The sequence below is a fragment of the Lepidochelys kempii genome, chromosome 1 (genome assembly GCF_965140265.1).
Source record: "Lepidochelys kempii isolate rLepKem1 chromosome 1, rLepKem1.hap2, whole genome shotgun sequence".
NCBI classification, from domain to species: domain Eukaryota; kingdom Metazoa; phylum Chordata; order Testudines; family Cheloniidae; genus Lepidochelys; species Lepidochelys kempii.
Genome location: NC_133256.1, coordinates 269659974 through 269679801, shown reverse-complemented (window position 1 = coordinate 269679801; position 19828 = coordinate 269659974). Strand labels below are relative to the sequence as shown.

The window sequence follows — 19828 nt, the reverse complement described above, 5'->3', positions numbered from 1 at the left end:
GAAGTAATAATTTCAACACTTGATCATGGACAAAAGAGGTTGCAATTCATTTCCAAAAGGTACTTTGAGGAAAGTGTTTGAGCTCAGCAAGAGCACAGGAAGAGACAAATTATGTGAAGAGATAATTTTCACACAAATTATATAAAATTGGTTCAAGTCCCAGTTAAGAAGACATCTCTATTAACCACATCTTACTTAAGTGGCACCTGCTGAGTGTAAATTAGAACACACAGTAGACTGCACTTTAACTTCCAAACTCCATATAATACGAGTAATTATTGCAAATTTATTGAATGACATTATTCAAAAATATTTACACACTATACAGTACAGCACAGGCTGACTGCTACATTTCCTTTCACCAATTTTTAGAGCTTCTTGGTCTGTGAGTATGCACAATTAAAATTTCAATCGTTGCTACCGTTAATGGTAAATTTAAAGGAAAAATGTCTGGTGCAGACAAAGCTTACTTAAGGCTCACTACTCATTGATGCTAGCACCTGAAAATGTTTTTTGATCAACACAGCTGATAACCACTTAATTTCTGCCAAATAACTTTCTTGTAGTGTCTTAAATTAAGTGTTAAAAATAAAACTAAAGATTTTATCCGCCTCATACAGTATCTGTTTGTGAAATTCCTCATCTCATCTTGCTCAAAGTGGCTATTGTTACAGTGTTCCAAACTCTTGTGATGTTTTCAGAAGTCTCACAATATTTGATGTTCTTCTTAAAGCCCCAGCTTGCTAGAATCATGAGATTGCATGAGTATCTCAGTTTTAAAAAAATCTAGCTCTCATGGTGGTGAAGAAAAGCTTGAAAAGTGGGAAGCAAGGGAACCCTAGCAGCCCAGAAACCAGATCGCAAATAAAAAGCCTCAATTTTTTTAGATTTCATGATGTGTAAGCACAGTTCATAAATTCTGAGCCCTTGACGTTGGTGATACTACTTTTGTAACAGGAGTATTTCAACAGAAGTGTCTGAAAGCAGGGTTGGCTACATCAATGGAAGGAACAAGTGGCGACTCAAGACACTAGAACTAAAGAATATCAGAAAAATGACCTGTTTTTCAGTGAAAAAAAAAAAAAATATATATATATATATATATATATAAATAAATAACTGAACAAGGCTTAAGGTCAGATTTATTGTTAACTCTTGGAATCACAAAGCTTCAGTAAGAGGACTACGTTGGGATTTAAGCACAGAAGGATAGTACGTTTTAAAAAGGCTCATTATCTTTACTAAACTTAAAATAATAAGCATATCCCAAACCATATTCAAAGACAGGTAAAAAGGAAAAGCATGCAAGTCATTAAAACCTGTTTCAGTATCTGGTAACAAATAAAACAGAACAGAGCCCAACAGTAGAGCTATGTAATTATCTCCCAAGGTATTTTAAGTGGACATAAAACCCTCTTCAAAACATGCAGTGAAATCCTGGCCCCACTGATGTCAATGGGAATTTTGTCCATTGGTTCTTGCAAAGGCCTTTATGATGTGGGAGACTGCCAGAACTCAACAACAATGACAACTCATACTATGACATATTAATACTGGGTGAAAAACTGCCCAACTGAAATCAATGGGAGTTTTGCCCATTACAGTTTCACCCATTATTTTAAACAGGCCAGTTTTAACATGCACATTACAGTGTCCTCTCCTAATTAGTATCCTCTTCAACAGTAGTAAATATTCTTTAAATGAGCAGATAATCACTCCAATGTATAACACACAGTTTGTGTGACTGTCTTTCTGTATGAGTAGCAGTACCCTCAGTTACTGGATGGAATGTCAGACCAGCTTAAGTATTAATATCCACACTGACATCTTAGACCCTATCTAGCTTATAGCTATAATACTGCTACACAAGTATGAATACTTCTCAGGTAAGCCCCTTTGTTTTCCATTCAAACCTATTTTTAACTAAAAAATCCCGGGTTTTACAAAAAAGTATTTAGTTTTTTTCCTGATGTTCACCCTATCTTTGTATCATTCAAATATATAAAAAATAACTTTTTCTATTACAAAAAATATATATATATTACGAGAATATATTATTCTGTGTGTATATGCAAAGCTGCCTGTTGAAGTAAGGCTATGTATTAGTCTAGAAGATACACACAATAAACAGGCACACATGCAAGCTCTGAAGTGCGTGCACATCTGAATGTACTGATGAATCTCACACCCACCATGCCACATTTCAAGCTTTTAGCAGATAATGGTTTAAAGAAACACACTAAAATGGAAGGAAAATGAAAATCTGTATCAGAATACATTTCAGAACACAAGGAAGTATTCTAAAGTTTTAAAAAAACAAAAACAGGAGAACAGGGATGAAGTTGAGTATCTGCGCTGCAAATGGTGTGGCCCAATTATTAAATGTAAATATTTAAAGGCTAATAGTTCTAAGTCTACAACAGTAAACTGTTTGTTGAAATGATATGTTGTTTTCTTAAACTCAGAAGTGACATTGTGTTTTGAGTTCTGTTTTAGTTCTGCAGCAAACCACATTGAATCCGTTCATCAAACCATTAATCTACTGAATACTTTCCCCCCGTCCTTCCGTCCACCAAAATAACCCCTGATATTTACCCAGAAAAATTATTAATAGTTTTTCCCACCAATATTCACCTATTTTTGTTGTTATAGTAATAAACACACTGATAAATTCCCAGGAAAAATTAAATAAAATAAAAACTGAAAATGAAGGGCCCTATTAACAGGTTAATGCTAGTTTAATTTTAAATTTTTGAATAAGGAATCAAACAAAGTACAAATTGGGTAAGTAATGAGATCAATGGGATATTTATTAGAATGTTTTTAAACAGGGGATGGGACAAGCAGAGGAGGCATTAGAAAATATTTTGAGGACATAGTATGTACTAGGTCACAGTGGCTTAGGTACACTAGCCTTTGTGCCCTTTTTATTATGTGTAGTTTGAATTTGAAGGAGTGGGAGGTATGGGGGGAAGGATTACTAGCAAATACACAGAGAGGAACGGTCAAATGAAAAAAGACACCAACCAGGAAGACTATGCTATGAAGCAAGGTAATTCCTCAACAGGGTGACCAGATGCCCCTATTTTATAGGGACAGTCCTGATATTTGGGGCATTTTCTTCTATAGGTGCTGTGACAAAGTTCCTCCTCTCCCTTGGTGGGTTCTGCGCTTATTGGTGGATATGCTCACCTCAGAGATTCACAGCAGCCCTCGGTTTGGCCACTTTTGCTATTGGCTCAAACCTGCTGCTCACTCTGCTAACCTCATCACTGGCCAGCATGGGGAAAAGGAAGGTGAACAATCCCCACAGTCTCTGCTGATCCACCTAGTGGGTCGGGGAAAAGGCCAGGGACCTTCCCCTCTGGTGGGACCCACAGTCCAGGTCACTCCTCCTGTATCCAATAGGGAGTTGGGGGAATGGAGGGAACCCGGGCCCACCCTCTACTCTGGGTTCCAGCCCAGGGCCCTGTGGATCACAGGTGCCTACAGTGTTTCATGTAACACCTATGTGACAGCTACAACTCTCTGGGATACTTCCCCATGGCCTCCTCCCAACACCTTCTTTATCCTCACCACAGGACCTTCTTCCTGATACCAGATAGCGTTTGCACTCCTCAGTCCTCCAGCAGCACGCGTGCTCACTCTCAGCTCCCTGGGTGCCCCTCACTGACTGAAGTGAGTTCCTTTTTAAACCGGGTGCCCTGATTAGCCTGCCTGTCTTAATGGATTCTAGCAGCTTCTTAATTGGCTCCAGGTGTCCTAATTAGCCTTCCTGTCTTAATTGGTTCCAGCAAGTTCCTGATTGTTCTGGAACCACCCCTATTACCTTACCCAGGGAAAAGGGACCTACTTAATCTGGGGCTAATATATCTGCCTTCTATCACTCTCCTGTAGCCATCTGGGCCGACCCTGTCACAGTACCTATTACCTCCCACCCCCGTCCCAATTTTTCACACTTGCTGTCTAGTCACCCTATTCCCCAAATACATTCTATTGATGGCATTGTCTTTGGAGGAGACCAGGACTAGATTAGAAAAGCATCCAGGCTAAGACTGATGTGCATTTGGCAGATCTCATACAGTATTTGTTTAATTTGATCCAGCCCAGAGCTAGCAGTTCCTCATTTTCATGAGCACTACACATTCACTTACAGAAAATGTAACTTTTAGGGAAAAAGGGCAATTTTTGTAAACAATACAAAGTCCCCCCCCAATTTACATAAATTAAAAGAGAATATAATTTATTTGAACTTGTCAGCTCAAATCCATCCATCCATTCTCCCCACACACCATCAATACAGTTAAAGAATTGCAAGAGATCAACACCCTTATTTTTAAAAAGGAACATATCCTTTCAATAACTTTAATTTTAACCAAAGTGAATTGGTTTGGTGCCATTTTTGTGGGGGGAGAAACAAGGCAATTTTTTAGACTGAACAAGTACAGTAACTCCTCACTTAAAGCTGTCCTGGTTAAAGTTGTTCTGTTGTTACGTTGCTGATCAATTAGGGAACATGCTCATTTAAAGTTGTGCAATGCTCCCTTATAACGTCATTTGGCAGCCGCCTGCTTTCTCCACTGCTTGCGGGAAGAGCAGCCCGTTGCAGCTAGCTGGTGGGGGCTTGGAACCAGGGTGGACCCACAGCCCCCATATAAACTCCCCACTCCCCTAAGTTCCCTATGCAGCAGCCGCCCAGCAGGCTATCAATTGCCGGCAGATCAGCTGACCCTCCCCCCACTGCCATGTGCTGCTCCTGCCCTCTGCCTTGGAGCTGCTCCCAGGAGCCTCCTGCTTGCTGGAGGGGGGAGGGAGAGGGGCTAATCTCAGGGTGTCCCCTTCTCCCCTGCACCTGCACCCCACTTACCCCATCTCCATAGAACGGGCGGATATATAACAGGGCTCAGGACGGAGGGAGCTTCCTGGAAGCAGCTGCTGCATCTCAGCTTGCTGATAACTTAACAAGGTAGTGTACTTAAGAGTGGTGTCAGTGTACTTCAAGGGGAAATGTGCATCTCTCTCTCTCTCACACACAGGATGTGTGTCTCTGTCTGCCATGCTGTCTCCCCTCCCTCCATTCATGCTGCCTTGTAGCATGTGAGGCTCCATTAGCAACGGGTTAACCCTTGAGGGCTCAGCCAATTGCTAGTTCATCATTTAGCAGTAAGGCATTTCCTGGGAAATATCCCACCCTCTGACTCTACCACCTCCACCAAGCTTCACACACTAACCCCTCCTATTTACATTAATTCTTATGGGGAAACTGGATTCGCTTAACATCGTTTCACTTAAAGTCGCGTTTTTCAGGAACATAACTACAACGTTAAGTGAGGAGTTACTGTATGTATTAAATTGTAACGTATAGAGGTGTGTATATTTTATATACACACACACACACACATTATATTTTCTTTTCAATCTATATTCGACTTTTAAAACATTATTGTGTGCGCCTCTGTCCCACCATCCACCCCTTCAGATTACACCAAACCTTTTCACCTTGGCTAAAGTGACATAACATATGTTCCTTATTAAAATAAAGGCTTTGATGTTAACCAGCCCTTCATTTCTTTTCCTGTATTGATAGGGAGAGGAGGAATTGGGCTCACCAGAGCAGTTGTTCTAAGGCTGGCCTTCATGGAACACTGTCACCTAAATATCTCAAACTACAAGATTTCGCTTGAACTCCCATGATCTGCTTTTCATTGTAGTGCATCTTCCACAGCAGACTGATTCCTTTAGCTAGGAAGGTCAGGAGATAGCTCAGTAGTTTAACAATGGGTTTCAGAGTAACAGCCGTGTTAGTCTGTATTCGCAAAAAGAAAAGGAGTACTTGTGGCACCTTAGAGACTAACCAATTTATTAGAGCATAAGCTTTCGTGAGCTACAGCTCACTTCCTCAGATGCATATCGTGGAAACTGCAGCAGGCTTTATATATACACAGAGAATATGATATTCCACTCTCACGCCAGTAGATGGTGCTATCAGTACAGCTCAACTCATATCTTCCAATCCTACCCAGACACTATACATGCCACCTCAGTTCATATCATCCACATGGCTTGAGGCCATCTATCTTTATATCTGTCTGAAACCTTGCCTCCCCGTGTGCCAAGTTGTGTTAAACCATCCCAAAGATATTTTTATTTAGCTAAAGTGAAGGCTAACAGTGAGGGTATCTCACACTCTGACCTAATCAAGTTTATTTAAACTTCTCTTTAACAAAACTGGTTTTGACACCATGTGGACTCATCACTGCTTTGCAATAACTATCCTCCTTCTGTTAAAAGACCTGAAGCGACAAGAAAACATTCAAGATCATCTAGTTTATATGTTTCAAAGATTTGTGTTGTACAAAATCACTCCAGATGTTTCAACACACTATGAATGAGATACTTCATTGTAGCGATGGGGCCAAACCAAAATCCTGGACCTGACCAGCCACAGAAACTTTGGATCCAGATGCAATCCAAACACTGCAGTTCTGGCTCAGGTGTATTTATTATTAATATTAAGCAAGACCCCTAGTTTTATGTAGCCTACGAGCGGTAGATTTTGCATTTGAGAAGATGAAATTCTGCTACAAGAATTTCCTGATTTTAGCAATTCTACTACTTTAACATCTGAATATCAAAATGCTATACTATACCATAAAATACTATTTTATACTGAAATAAAAGCTATACAGCGTGTCCAGGGTTCAGGAAGGTAGGAACATTCCCCCCCCTTTTTTTTTTTTTAGCAAAAATAACGGAGACACGGAAAATAGTTCTTAGAACTATTTTTAATTAATATTAACAGTCCTGCAGTATCAGCCTTGTTCCTTCTCTGCTCTCATAATCTAGCTATGCTTTCAGCCCCAAAAGTGAACTTGTTCTAACGAAGGAAGAACTACAGTTGGGTGCCCTATTTCAAAGCTGATGATACAAAGTCAATACAGGCAAGTCAGGTAACAACAACAGGCACTTTTTCTTTGCATTGCACCTTTATGAAATGATAAAAATGAAACAAAAAATGGTTAGAAACAGAGTTTCTGTACTGAGGTTGTAACTATACATTGTCATATGAAACACATGAAAACAACTAGCTTCTGCATTTACCCTAAAATCTGAAAAACAGGTCGCAGCTTTTCCCCTTTTTTTATGATGTCACAAACTCAGTAAATCATTCAAGATGTTTACAAAGAGATTTAAAAGGCAAATGCCAAACCTGCATACAGCTATGCACAAGAGTAGTCCCATGATGTCAATGAGACTATTTAGAAGTGTAACCATTTGCAGGATCAGGAACAAAAAGATGTGCTTCAGGGGAGAAACAATAGGAGATTTAGAACAAATATAAAAAATCACAAAGGTTCAGCAAATTTAAAAAACAACTGGGAAAAATAATGATGACCACTAAGTCTAATAAAGTTAAGTATGAGAACAGCTTCCATTTTGCTTTGCACCAATTCATTATTTTCACCACATAAGGCATGAGTGAGTGCTCTATGTAGGACAGGGTTTCTCAACCCCCTGGGTTGGGATCTAAAATTGGGTTTTGAAGAGTCACGTGATAACTCCTGTGGCTCCTGTCCCATGGAGCTGACTGAGCTTGTCTCCCTGCTTCAGGCATTGCAACCACTCGGGTCCCAGCACCACTTAGGTTTAGCCCAGCTGTCATGATGATGGGAGATCAGGTAGGCTCAACTGCATTGCATTGCATTTCCATAACTGTGGGCCAACCCCATTATATTCTGCAGCTATCAAAAAATTTAGTTAGTTTATAAAACAGTCTTAGTTTTTCTTTTTAAAGAAAATTCCACCTTCTTCAGCAATGTAATTTGCAACCCTAAATATTTATCAATCTACTTCCACTTGCAATACATTTTTTGGCCTATTTTTCCATTAAGTTGTACTCTCTGTCATGTATTTCTAGATATTTATGGTGGCCGTGACATCAATTGCAACAAGGCTCCAAAACTCCAGTTATAGGAAACAGTATCTGAAGAAACTAGGAGGACTTTACTTATAATGCAACATGGGATGTGTCACCATGACATGACAAAATATCCTATGAGAGGAAAAGGAAAAATAAAGACTCTTCAATTCTTTGGTCTATAGTTTTGTATATTTAGTACATAAGTACCAAGGTGAAAAGAGTTTAGAAGGATGTGTTCATATTCAATTGTATTCTTTCTGTGGTCTCAGAATAAATTGATCTTTTGATCATTATTTGGAATTTCCTGAATAGGATTTTTCTTGTTTTGTTTTTTACATCTTTTCAATTTAGCTATATTTTACAGTGGCCTATTAGTATTTTATTAAACTGTCTTGTTCACTGATATTATTATTATAAAACAAAAACCCACACACTGACTCCATTTTTTACACAGCATTTTAGCACAAAGGAACCACAATCTTAAAATTTATGAAATTATACATTTGCTAAGACTGGTAACCTTGTCTTCTTCTTATTGACAACCTCCTCTGACCCTCATTTTCCCCCAGGTTGTGTCCTGGAACGCCCTACAGTGGAGCACCCATCGGGACACTACTCGAAGAAGTTGCCAAATTTGGATAAGGACTGAAATATCATACAAGAAGATCTGGAGAACTCTGGAAACTGGAATAAGAGACATGGGATAAAATTTAATAGTGCAAAGTCATTCACTTAGGGACTAACAACAAGAATTTCTGCTTTAAGCTGGGGACATATCAGTTGGAAGTGACAGAGGAGGAGAAAGACCTGGTGAACTGGTTGATCACAGGATGACTATGAGCCGCCAACGTGCAGCGTCTGAGAAAAAGACTAATGCAGTCCTAGGATGCATCAGGCAAGGTATTTCCAATACAGAAAAGGAAGTGTTAGTACCATTACACAAGGCACTGGTGAGATTTCATCTGGAATACTGTACACAATTCTGGTCTCCCATGTTTAAGAAAGATTAATTCAAACTAGAACAGGTGCAGAGAAGGGCTCCTAGGATGACCAGAGGAATGGAAAATCTACCTTATGAGAGGAGACTCAAAGAGCTTGCTCATTTAGCCTAACCGAAAAAAGGGGAGATATGATTGCTCTCTATAAATACATTAGAGGGATAAATATCAGGGAGGGAAAGGAGTTATTTAAATTAAGAGCCAATGTTGACACAAAAACAAATGGATATAAACTGGTTATCAACAAGTCTAGACTTGAAATTAGACAAAGGTTTCTAACCACCAGAAGAATGAAGTTCTGAAACAGCCTTCCAAGGGGAGAAGTAGGGGCAAAAACCTAACTGGCTTCCAGACAGAGCTTGAAAAGTTTATGCGGGGGATGCTAGCTGCAAATGCTAACAGCATATATCTCCAATAGCCAGTTATGGGACACTAGATGGGGAGGGCTCTGAGTTACCACAGAGAATTATTTCCCAAGTGTCTGGCTAGTGAGTCTTGCCCACATGATCAGGGTCTAACTAATCTCCATATTTGGGATTGGGAAGGAATTTTCCTCTAAGTGAGGTTGGCAGAGAACCTGGGGGTGGGGGGGGCAGAGGGGGAGAATTCGCCTTCTCTTGCATCATGGGGTAAGGGTCTCTTGTAGGTTTAAATTAGGGTAAATGGCAGATTCTCTGTAACTTGTAGTCTTTTAATCATGATTCTTCACTAACTCAACCAGAGGTTATAGGTTTATTAAAGGAGCGGATGGGTGAGGTTCTGTGGCCTGCAATGTGCAGGAGGTCAGACTAGATGATCATGATGGTCCCTCCTGATCTTAGAGTCTATGAGCACTGCAGTTTGGAAAGAAAGGTCCAAAAAGGGCCATCGAACCTTTAATGACTACACATGATCAGTGTCAACTGTTTTGTAACTCATCCTAAAGATAATTCCTCTAGCACCACGATATTTCCTAACACTTGCTGGGGCACTGCTTCAGTCAGTCACTGTGGCACATAATGGTCTAATCTCCCGTGGGCTGTAATACTTAAGTCTAATTTTGTGTGTTTGGTTTAGTGTGCAGGTGCTGGATGGTGTTGGTGGCCTGTGATATACAGGCTGTCACAAGAGATGAAATGGTGGTAACTGCTGGTTTTAACTCTATGATTCCACAACTACTCTGAGTACTGACTGAGAAAAAAAGCACTATCTCCTAACTTGCCAAAAACAGTCCTAGCAGTACTTGGGCTTTCTTGGAGGTCTCCCATCCAAGCACTAACAATGTCAGGGTGTGCTTAGATTTGACATCTGAATCAAGATGGTATGGCTGCATCACTTTATATATAAAATAGGTCCCACTAAGAAGAAAGCCCTTCAAAAATATATCTTGAATAGAAATAGTATATACATTGGCCAGAACAACTGGGTCACTTGTAGAACAATACAGACTGAACAGGTTTGTTGCAGGAATGCAAGCTGATGAGCACTGTCAAAGCCTGTTAAGTCCATACAAAGGAGCCAAAAAGGCATTAAGTTGTGGAGGAGGGAAATACTCTTGGGGTTACTCCCTTGCATGCTGGCAGAAATGGATGCCATTAGTTGTATTTCTGTTTCCACAGATTGGGAACTATGCAGTGGGAAGACTGGGGACAAGCTTTATACAGAGAGAAATGTGAAAAGAAAGAATCCAGTACTCCTAAATCCTTCACCTTGTTCCCAGAGCTCAGACAACAGCACTGCTACAAAACACTTTTGAACTGGAAGGGCGTTCTAGGTAAATCAGGCAAAAATACTTGGCATTTAAATCAATTCCAACATGTACTATGTCCGGAGGAAAAGAACACAATACAATTCTATACATAGCAAAAGAGTTTTTTCTTCATATGGCTTTCACTTTGCTTCTTTGTATTCATCCTGAAGACAAACATTATTAGGTCACTTATGACTTTAAAAAGACACTGTACCTTAAGATCTTGCCTTGTTGCCAACAGCTCAGATTCTTTACCATAAAGATCCAGCTGAAGTTCTTTCATATTTTCCTGATCTTTTTCATGAATCTTCTGTAGCTCTGCTAGTTTTCCTTTCTCTGCTTTAAGCTCCTGTGCTGATAATGTTACCTGCTGCTGTAATTTATTCTCTAGTTCTGCCTGAAACACACATACGAATCCTGGATTTATATTTTACAGTACAAAGCAGGCATGTAAGATAAAATGTAAAATATGGATTATTTGCAATCTCAGTTTTGTTAAACTAATTTTTAAGAAATGTTAATTAAACAAGCATAATTATTTCATAAATCTTTTCTCTTAATTCACTCTGCAATACTTATAGCTATTACTTATCCCAGCTACAAAATTTGAACAAGGCCATATTATTAAATCATATTATTTCTTACATTAATATACTGTGATTTACTTGCTATATAATAAAGAAAATAAATGACTAACATCAAGAGACTAATTAAACACAGGGAGCCCAGTTTTCAAACATCTAAACAGTGTTTCCAAACTTTGCAGTTTCCATGGGCAGAACAACAGAAGGCCACTGCAATACTTTATATGATAAATGAGAAACTGAGTGCAGACATCATTTAATAATACAGCACATGACACTAACATCCCTAAAACTATACGGAGTTTGAACCTTTTCATCATAGTTCACATTTCATATCGTCATTAAGACTATTCTCTTTTTACAGTACAAAATGAGTTTTTAAAACCACCACTTATGCTCCAAAATGCTGAGGACTCTTGTCTAAATTATTCTCACGAAACTGCATACTGCTATGCGACAAGATGGCAACTCTTGCCACATTGCAAACAGCTGCAGTAGAATGAACACAGCAGATCTAGCTATTTTTATCAATTTGATGACAGGTGTACTACTTGCATAATCCATAATTCACTATTTGAGCCTTACACTCAACATTTTTATAGTTTTGACCTTGAACAATATCTGATGGGTTCAGTTCTGCATCCTGACCTTACCATTCCCAGTAACACATTTCAGCTACAGTAAATAGCTATTTTATCACCCACATAATGACATAAAACAGAAGCATGCATCAGAGGAGTTAATACTAATTTCCTTTGTAAGTAAGAGGAATGAAGAGAAACCAGGACCACCTTTTCTAAAAGGGCACCCTTTAATTCAGCTTGCTGTGTTTCAGTTTGCCTTTTCTTCTGATCAAATGATTCCTTCAGTTCTTTCAGCTTTCCCTGGAGATGCTGCTCATTCTTTTCCTTCTCTTTTAGGACACCCTGAATCTCCAGTATTTGTCCTCGTGCTGAATCAAGCTCTATTGTCAGCTGCTTAGAAATCTATATTTAAAAATATAAAAAACCTGCATATTATCTTTACCTTAATCACCATTAGTTTTTGTTGCTGTACATCAAATACATTATTTACAGCTAACATCTAATTGGACATCTAATTGGCCTCTTTTTTCATGCAGGGGCCAAACTGGCCCACTCCAAAGTCACTTAGCAGCAGATCCTTTATCGTTGACATGGCTATCCTGTGCTCTAGAATGTAAGTTTTCATTTTTTTAAACGTAAGAATAATCCATATAGTTACAAAGATAACCTCCTATAGGGAGATTTTCAAAAACAACAAAATCTCTCAAGAGTTTCTGAAAATTTTCTCCCAAACAGCAAATAGCATACTGATAAAATGATACATACTACGATATGGAGATGTCTAACTAAGCTTGAAACAACAGATCTGAGAGGTGTGAACTGTCACCACTCATTTAAAAGAGATGTTAACTCAGAAAACTAATGACAAGTTAACATAGTTAACTATTTCAAAACATGTAAGAAAGCAGAGGGACAATGATCATCTGTTATCACTATATCTATTGTACGAAAAGCACACCAAAACCACGGATGATCATATTAGAATACACACAATCTTCTGTGACTGTCATCTTGTTTTGGTATCAACTGCATAGGGCTTGGGAGAATACCACTACCTTTTTTCCCCTCTAATCTGATCTCTGCATATGTGATTGGAAAAGCTGTGATTGATATATTGTTATTTTTTGTAATTGGGAATTAGTTATCTTACCCCTTCCTGTTTTTCCAGTGAGTTTTTCAACTCATTCCGTTCTTTAGCTACAGACTCTGTCTGTACTTGAAGCTGATGTTTAGTTTCTTGGCAAGATTTTTCCTAAAAAACAGATTACCTAGTGAGCATGTTTTGTCAACTTTACCAAATGCATTTAAGCTGTTATTACAAAAACTACAAACTACCAAGAAAGGACACTTGCATTCTCTTAAATCAGAATCTGTTTCCGACACAGAAATATCCTCACAATGGGCTATAAACTATAACCGTTGAAAATCCAGTCCTAGTCATTCTTCCCAGGTCACGAAGGCCCAGATTCAGGAAAGCACTTCAGCACATTCTTAAGACCCATGGACTTAAATGCTATTTATTCTGAAAATTAAGCATGTGCTTAAATAGCATTTAAGTTCCTGGCTCTTAAGAATGTGCTGAAGTGCTTTCCTGAATAGGGATGCTTTTCTCAATTGAGGCCTAGATTGGCAGCTCAGAAGTGGAACCACAAGGATGGCCATTTTAAAGTACCAATAAATACTGAGGTTCTTCCCCTTGTCAGGGAACAGTATAGGCTCAAACACCATCTTTATTAATTCTGGAGTAAGGTATTACACAGAGTAAGTAAGGATGGCAGAATTGGAACCTTTGTTAGTAATGTAATCTAAAATCTCTCTCTCTCACACACACACACACGCGTGCACTTCAGGTCCAAATCCCAGTCCCTGAAATCAATGGCAAAACTCCCATGGACTTTCCCGGAAGTAGAATATGGACCTTATTTTTAATAGTATAAACTGAAGAGTAAATCCTTCCAGTTACTAGAGTAAATGTAAATAGTTAAGCAGAAGTAGCTAAGGCCAGGTCTACATTATAAACATACCTCAGTATAACTACATTGCTCAGGGGTGTGAAAAATCCACAGCCCTGAGCGACACAGTTCTCTAACCTAACCCCCAATACCGACAGCGCTATGTCGACAGAAAGGCTTCTCCCCTTGACACGCTGCCGCTTCTCACAGAAGTGGCTTAACGACGTCGGCGGGAGAAGCTCCCGAGTCAGCATACTAGCATCTTCAATGAAGCACTACAGCGGCACCACTGCAGCATTTTAAGAGTAGACCTGACTTTGTAAAACATTTTGCAATCACAGGTATTCGTTAAAGAAGAACCAAAAGGACTTTTTATACAAGGGACAGAAGGTGGGGAGAAATGTGATTTGTAATTGTAAATACTGATTATTTTTTAGTGGAAATAAAAATAACAATCACACATGGGAGCTGAGAGATGGTCTGATGCAAAACAGGAAAAGAAATTGGGAAAAATACCCCTACGATAAATTTTAAACATAGAAAATTCACAAAATCTGTATTGCTACTGTACTAGGTGATGTTGCTATAAGCAGCCAAAGTTTAAAAAAAAAAAAGAAAAATGGGGATTATCGTTTTAAACACAGTAATAGTAAGGGTCACTTTTATAACAATAATGAACTCCTGGCCAAGCATTTTGCCGCCATACTGCCGCTTCTTAGGTCACTGGAATCAGTTAGCTTTCTGACAGGTCTTGCAACATGTTCAGATGTGGTATTTCCCAAAATGACAGACACAATTATTCTATGCAGCGTTGTAGCCATGTTGTTCCCAAGATATTAGAGACACAAAGTGGATGAGGTAATATCTTTTATTGGACCAGCTTCTGTTGGGGAGAGCTTACAGAGCTCTTCTTCAGCTCTGCAGACTTGTGTAAGCTCAAAGGCTTGTCTGCAACAGAAATTGGTCCAATAAAAGATATGACCTCACCCACCTTGTCTCTCCAGACACCATTATACTTACCAGAACTAGCAATCTTCCATCATACCCATAACAAGTGCACCAATGTGTTCTGCATGGAACAGATTAGAAAACCAAAACTATAATACATTAAGAAAAACTGACTTCATTGTTCTCAAATGTGGGTTGCATTTTGGCAAAATTTCACAATCTGTGTTTTTATAGGGCTGTCCAGTGTTTTCCACATTTCACATATAATTGTTTCAATGCTCATCCCCGTCTGTGGTTTTCTTTGCCATATTAAAAAGCAACTAAAGGGGTCTGGTTTCTGGTATGAACCAATGTTTACCAGTAAAAACATCCAGCCACAACTTAATTTAGGACTTACAATTATATCTCAGTTTTGTTTTTCTTAAGGCAATCATAATTTCCACAGTTGGTGCCATCATCTTTGCAATAAATGTGAGCAGTTTTCGTACTAGAATGCAAAGCAGAGCTGACAATCATGAATGAGAAAATTGAAAAATACCCAATACTGGATGCCTGATTAAATCCATAACTAACCATTTCTGCCACAGTGGCTTTTCCTTTCTGTTTCTCCTTTTCCAATTCATCCTTTATATCCTTCAAGGATTCAATGGTTTTTGATAATTTGTCTTTGGTAACTGTAAGGTCTTTCAATAAAGTGTCTTTCTCCAACTTCATTTTCTGCAGCTCTAATGTTGCTGCTTGAATCTTGCCATCTAGTTCCTTACGTTGTTTATTTGTCTCTTGATTTAATTTCTCAAGGTCCCGTTTAAGGCTTGCTTTTTCTTCCCCTTGCTTTGATATTTGCTGTTTTGCTTGTTCCAGGGCATCAGATTTCTTCTCCAAATCCAATTTAGTACTAGATACACTGTGCAAATACAAAGGAGAGCAGTGAAATACAAAACTTTAAAAAATTATCCCTAAGTTGTTTTGTGTAATTAAATCTACTCTCTATAATCAAAAACATTAATCGTTCTTCTAATTTAAAACATGTTTTTTCAGATGATGTATTGATGTTTCGTTTCTACACTTAAATGAATGACATACTCTGAAGTCCCATTTTCAGGCTGGTGGTGGTTCTTTAAACATTACGCCTATGAACTACCCCTAGAGAGCTAACATGCAAATTGTAAATCAAGATGAATAAAAACCAAAATTAAGGTTTTTTTACTCAGCAGATGTCTGAACAGGTTAATATATTCAGATCCATCAACTGGCAACATACCCTTTGGTTCTATGAAAGACAGTCTCACACACATTATTCCCAGACAGAGTTAAAAGTTAAGAGACTGACCTTCAACACAACAACATTACCAGATATGTTTTGTGGTAGTTTTTGTTTGTGCTAAGTGCTGGAGAAATTGCATTTGCAATTAAGATTTCCACACCAGCTTTAATGCTATCCTGTATCCCCACTAACTTTCCACCTATAGGTTGAATCTCCCTTGACCATTTATCGCACAAAACTTAAATCTGCTTAGTCAAGCATAGGAATTCCAATATTCTCATCTGTTCTATGATAATAGAACCTGCTCTTACCCATATATCAGATATAGGTGGTGATGATGAATATCTCATTTATATACATATTAGATCTGAGCCCCATGCTGCGAAGGACCCCCTAATTTTTCAGAGGATGGTATGATAATGCAAGGTTGTTTGCTGATGACCAGCTTTCTGCTGCGGATACAAGTGGGACCTAGACAGAGTGTACAGAAGAGATGGAGGAAGTACACTGAATGCATCTCAACCCACTCAGGTTAAGTCACGGTACTTGGTGACTTACCTATGGGATGAAGGCTGATGGCTGAAGTGCAAGTCAAACAACGCAACGTTTATCTCCCCTGTGTGGGGAAAGATGCAGAAGCCCCCACTGAGGTGTAGGGTTACTCTAGTGTTTTAGGTGAGTTCTGGTGATCATTATGGTGAATAACTGATCATGAAGGTGAATAATAATTTCAATTCTAGTCTAAGAGTATAAACATGCATTTGTTTGTTCTTATAGAACAATTCAAATGTGAATCTTGGTCTCTGGGTCTGAAAAGTAATGCATTAAACAGCGTTAGCATACACTTCTCTTTTTGCTTCAAGCTGTTTGGTCAGTTCTGTTGTTCTGAGGCCTAGCTCTGTACACTGCTGTCGTTGCTGTTGTAGCTCCTGAAGGGCCTGTTCTTTGCTTGCTTTAACCTCAAGAATGTCAGTTTCAAGTTTCTGTAAAAGAAAAGAAAAAGCTACAGTTACCATAACACAACCACCAGAGTGAAAAATCACTCAGTTGTTCATAAATGCCTCCAGCCTCCAGGCATAAAGATCTCACCCCTAGTCTTCACGTACATTTAAAATTAAATATACTTCTATATTGTAATGGATTCAAATATCTGCAAAATGCTTAAAATACGGTAATCTAAAAATAACCCAGTAATTTATAAATGGAACATACTCCACCTCTGTGCAATTGTATACACTTCTCATGTTACTGTATTCTGTCTTTTTGCCTCCTGCCTCAAATGTAAGACACTGAAGATGTGTGTACATTAGGGTCTGATCCTGCAAACACTTATGCACTTAAATAAAGTTACCTGAAGTTTATACAACCACAAATATGAGAGTTCTGAATTTAGGAAGTGGCCTATGTCTCATCTCTTAATATTCTCCATGAATTATATTCAGGTTGCAATTGGCGGGGAAGGAGGCTGGGGCAGTGGAGGCAGTTATGGCATAACCCCACTTTCTCATTCATCAGCTGAAAAAGGAAACACTGGGAAAAGAGAATACCATCAACACCACTTTTTAGGTGGCTGGCCATCCTCCTCCTGCAATTTCCGCACTGCTGTTACCATGCATTATGAAACAATTTTGGTGCTTTACATGGTGAAAGCTGGTTTTATAAACTCAAGTTCTTCATTTCTGAATACAAACCTTAAGCTGTCCCTCTAGCTCCTCCGTTTTCTGTTCTAAATAAAGATGTTTTTCTTTATACTCTTTAAGACTGGCTTCCAGCTGTGTACAATATTCTTGCTTGTCGTGCAGCTTAGCCGTAACCTGATCTAACTGAGTGTTGACCTTATTTATCTCCTATGAAGTAAAATATAATTGAAAATGGTTACTTTTATTAAGGGATGAGTATTTTTTAAATTATTAAAGAGTTCTCTAAACACATGCATAAATATTACTTGTCTAAAATGTTCAGATGGAATTTTTAAAAAACATACACATTATACTGGAGAAAAACAGCATATTCAATAGCTTATTCTTTTCAAATTGCTTTTAAGGCAGAACTTTTTCATGCTGTGAATCACACCTTCATAAAGAGATTGTCTTAAAGAACAACTCCTCTCCCATTCATAATCACATAATATTCTTGTGGCAACTACACCAATTGCGTGCATGGGAACATAACATTAACCTATTTGTAGCAGTCAATTAAATTTAGCAGGAACAAGGACAGCCAATACCATGTGACCAGTCAACTCTCCACAGACTCCAATGGTTTACGAATCATAGTTTGAAAACTATTGGTTCAACATGGAACAATATTATTCTCTATAAGAAATGGAACACATAATGCTGATAGTCAAAAGACCCATGCGTTTTATGGTGAGCTGGACCTAACTTGTGCGAGACTCTGATGCAAGAGACTGACAAATTTGTTAGCAGCTTTATTTAACATAAAATATGGGAGATTTTTAATTAATTAAATATGAAAATGAAAAATGCAATCACTACAGAAGGACTTGTGCTATTTATATTGATATTCAATTCCCCACCCAAGGCGGCATGGGAGGCAGTGTTAGTTTTTGAAGTGGTTTGGAGTTGTTGATGTTTCTGCTGAAATAATCAGCAGCAAAACAATTAATCATGTTGACAGTTAATTTGTTATCTATTGTTTTCAATATTAGCACCCCAATGAGACGTGCTGATTTAGGGATGGAGTGCACACAGACTTGCACCAAAATAACTAAATTGGTTTTAATTCATCCCTTTTTTATTTTACTGCAAGTATGTGTGTGCACACAGTTATTTTGGAATAAAAATATATTTCTTCATTTAACTGAAGTTTGCTTTTTTATCTTGAATCTGCAGACTCCAGAAAAACAACACTGCTTTGTTTTACACTCAGTATACTTTGTAAAGTCTCTCTTCATAATCACACAGGTTAGAAACAATTCTGTTCTGTTACAATATGGAAGTTTAGATTCTAGAGTACATTTCTGCAGCAGGGGTGGATTCCACAGTCAATTCCATACATTACAATACACAGGGCCCTGCTTATAACAAACAGGACAAAATATATCACATATTCAAATACTCTGACTAAATGTCTCCAATGCAAATGTAAATCCACAAGGACTTGGATTTTTTTCCCAAACCAAATTGTCCTTTTCGTTTTGTACACAGGTTATCTTAGATGATCTAGTACCATTAATTTCTCCTACCTGTTGTTTATCTTGCAGCGCATTCTGGGCTGTGTCCAAATGATTCTGAAGATCTGCTCTTTGAGCGGCTTTTGATGCTTCTGCTGAAAGCAGTAATTCAGTCTTTGCTTTTATCTGAGAAGAAGAGTGTTTCAATGTTTGTAAACAATGTGTGTCTCCTGCACAACGAAGGCCACAGAATCTCACCCACCCACTCCTGTAATAAACCTCTAACCTATGTCTGAGCTATTGAAGTCCTCAAATCGTGGTTTAAGGACTTTGAGGTGCAGAGAATCCTCCAGCAAGTGACCCATGCCTCACGCTGCAGAGGAAGGTGAAAAACCCCCAGGGCCTCTGCCAATCTGCCCTGGAGGAAAATTCCTTCCCGACCCCAAATATGGCAATCAGCTAAACCCTGAGCATGTGGGCAAGACTCACCAGCCAGACATCCAGGAAAGAATTCTCTGTAGTAACTCAGATCCCACCCCATCTAACATCCCATCATAGGCCACTGGGCATATTTACCACTAATAGTTGAAGATCAATTAATTGCCAAAATTAGGCTATCCCATCATATCATCCCTTCCATAAACTTATCAAGCTTAGTCTTGAAGCCAGATATATCTTTTGCCCTCACTGCTTCCCTTGGAAGGCTGTTCCA

The 19828-nt window shown here is 38.6% G+C and overlaps 1 protein-coding gene across 5 annotated transcripts in view; it reads right to left on the bottom strand.

The window, feature by feature from the left end:
- Positions 1-19828, bottom strand: part of EEA1 (early endosome antigen 1) — a 136442-nt gene that overhangs the window by 22794 nt on the left and 93820 nt on the right. For all 5 annotated transcript variants that reach the window (XR_012156717.1, XM_073327558.1, XM_073327559.1 and 2 more), the window contains 7 exons: positions 19189-19302; positions 17672-17827; positions 16824-16963; positions 15290-15620; positions 12967-13068; positions 12024-12218; positions 10863-11045 (listed from right to left, as the gene is read on the bottom strand). Coding sequence is in view for 4 of the 5 variants with exons in the window: in XM_073327558.1 (XP_073183659.1) it covers positions 10863-11045; positions 12024-12218; positions 12967-13068; positions 15290-15620; positions 16824-16963; positions 17672-17827; positions 19189-19302 (1221 nt within the window). In the remaining variant the exon portion in view is untranslated. The remainder of the gene's footprint in view (positions 1-10862; positions 11046-12023; positions 12219-12966; positions 13069-15289; positions 15621-16823; positions 16964-17671; positions 17828-19188; positions 19303-19828) is intronic.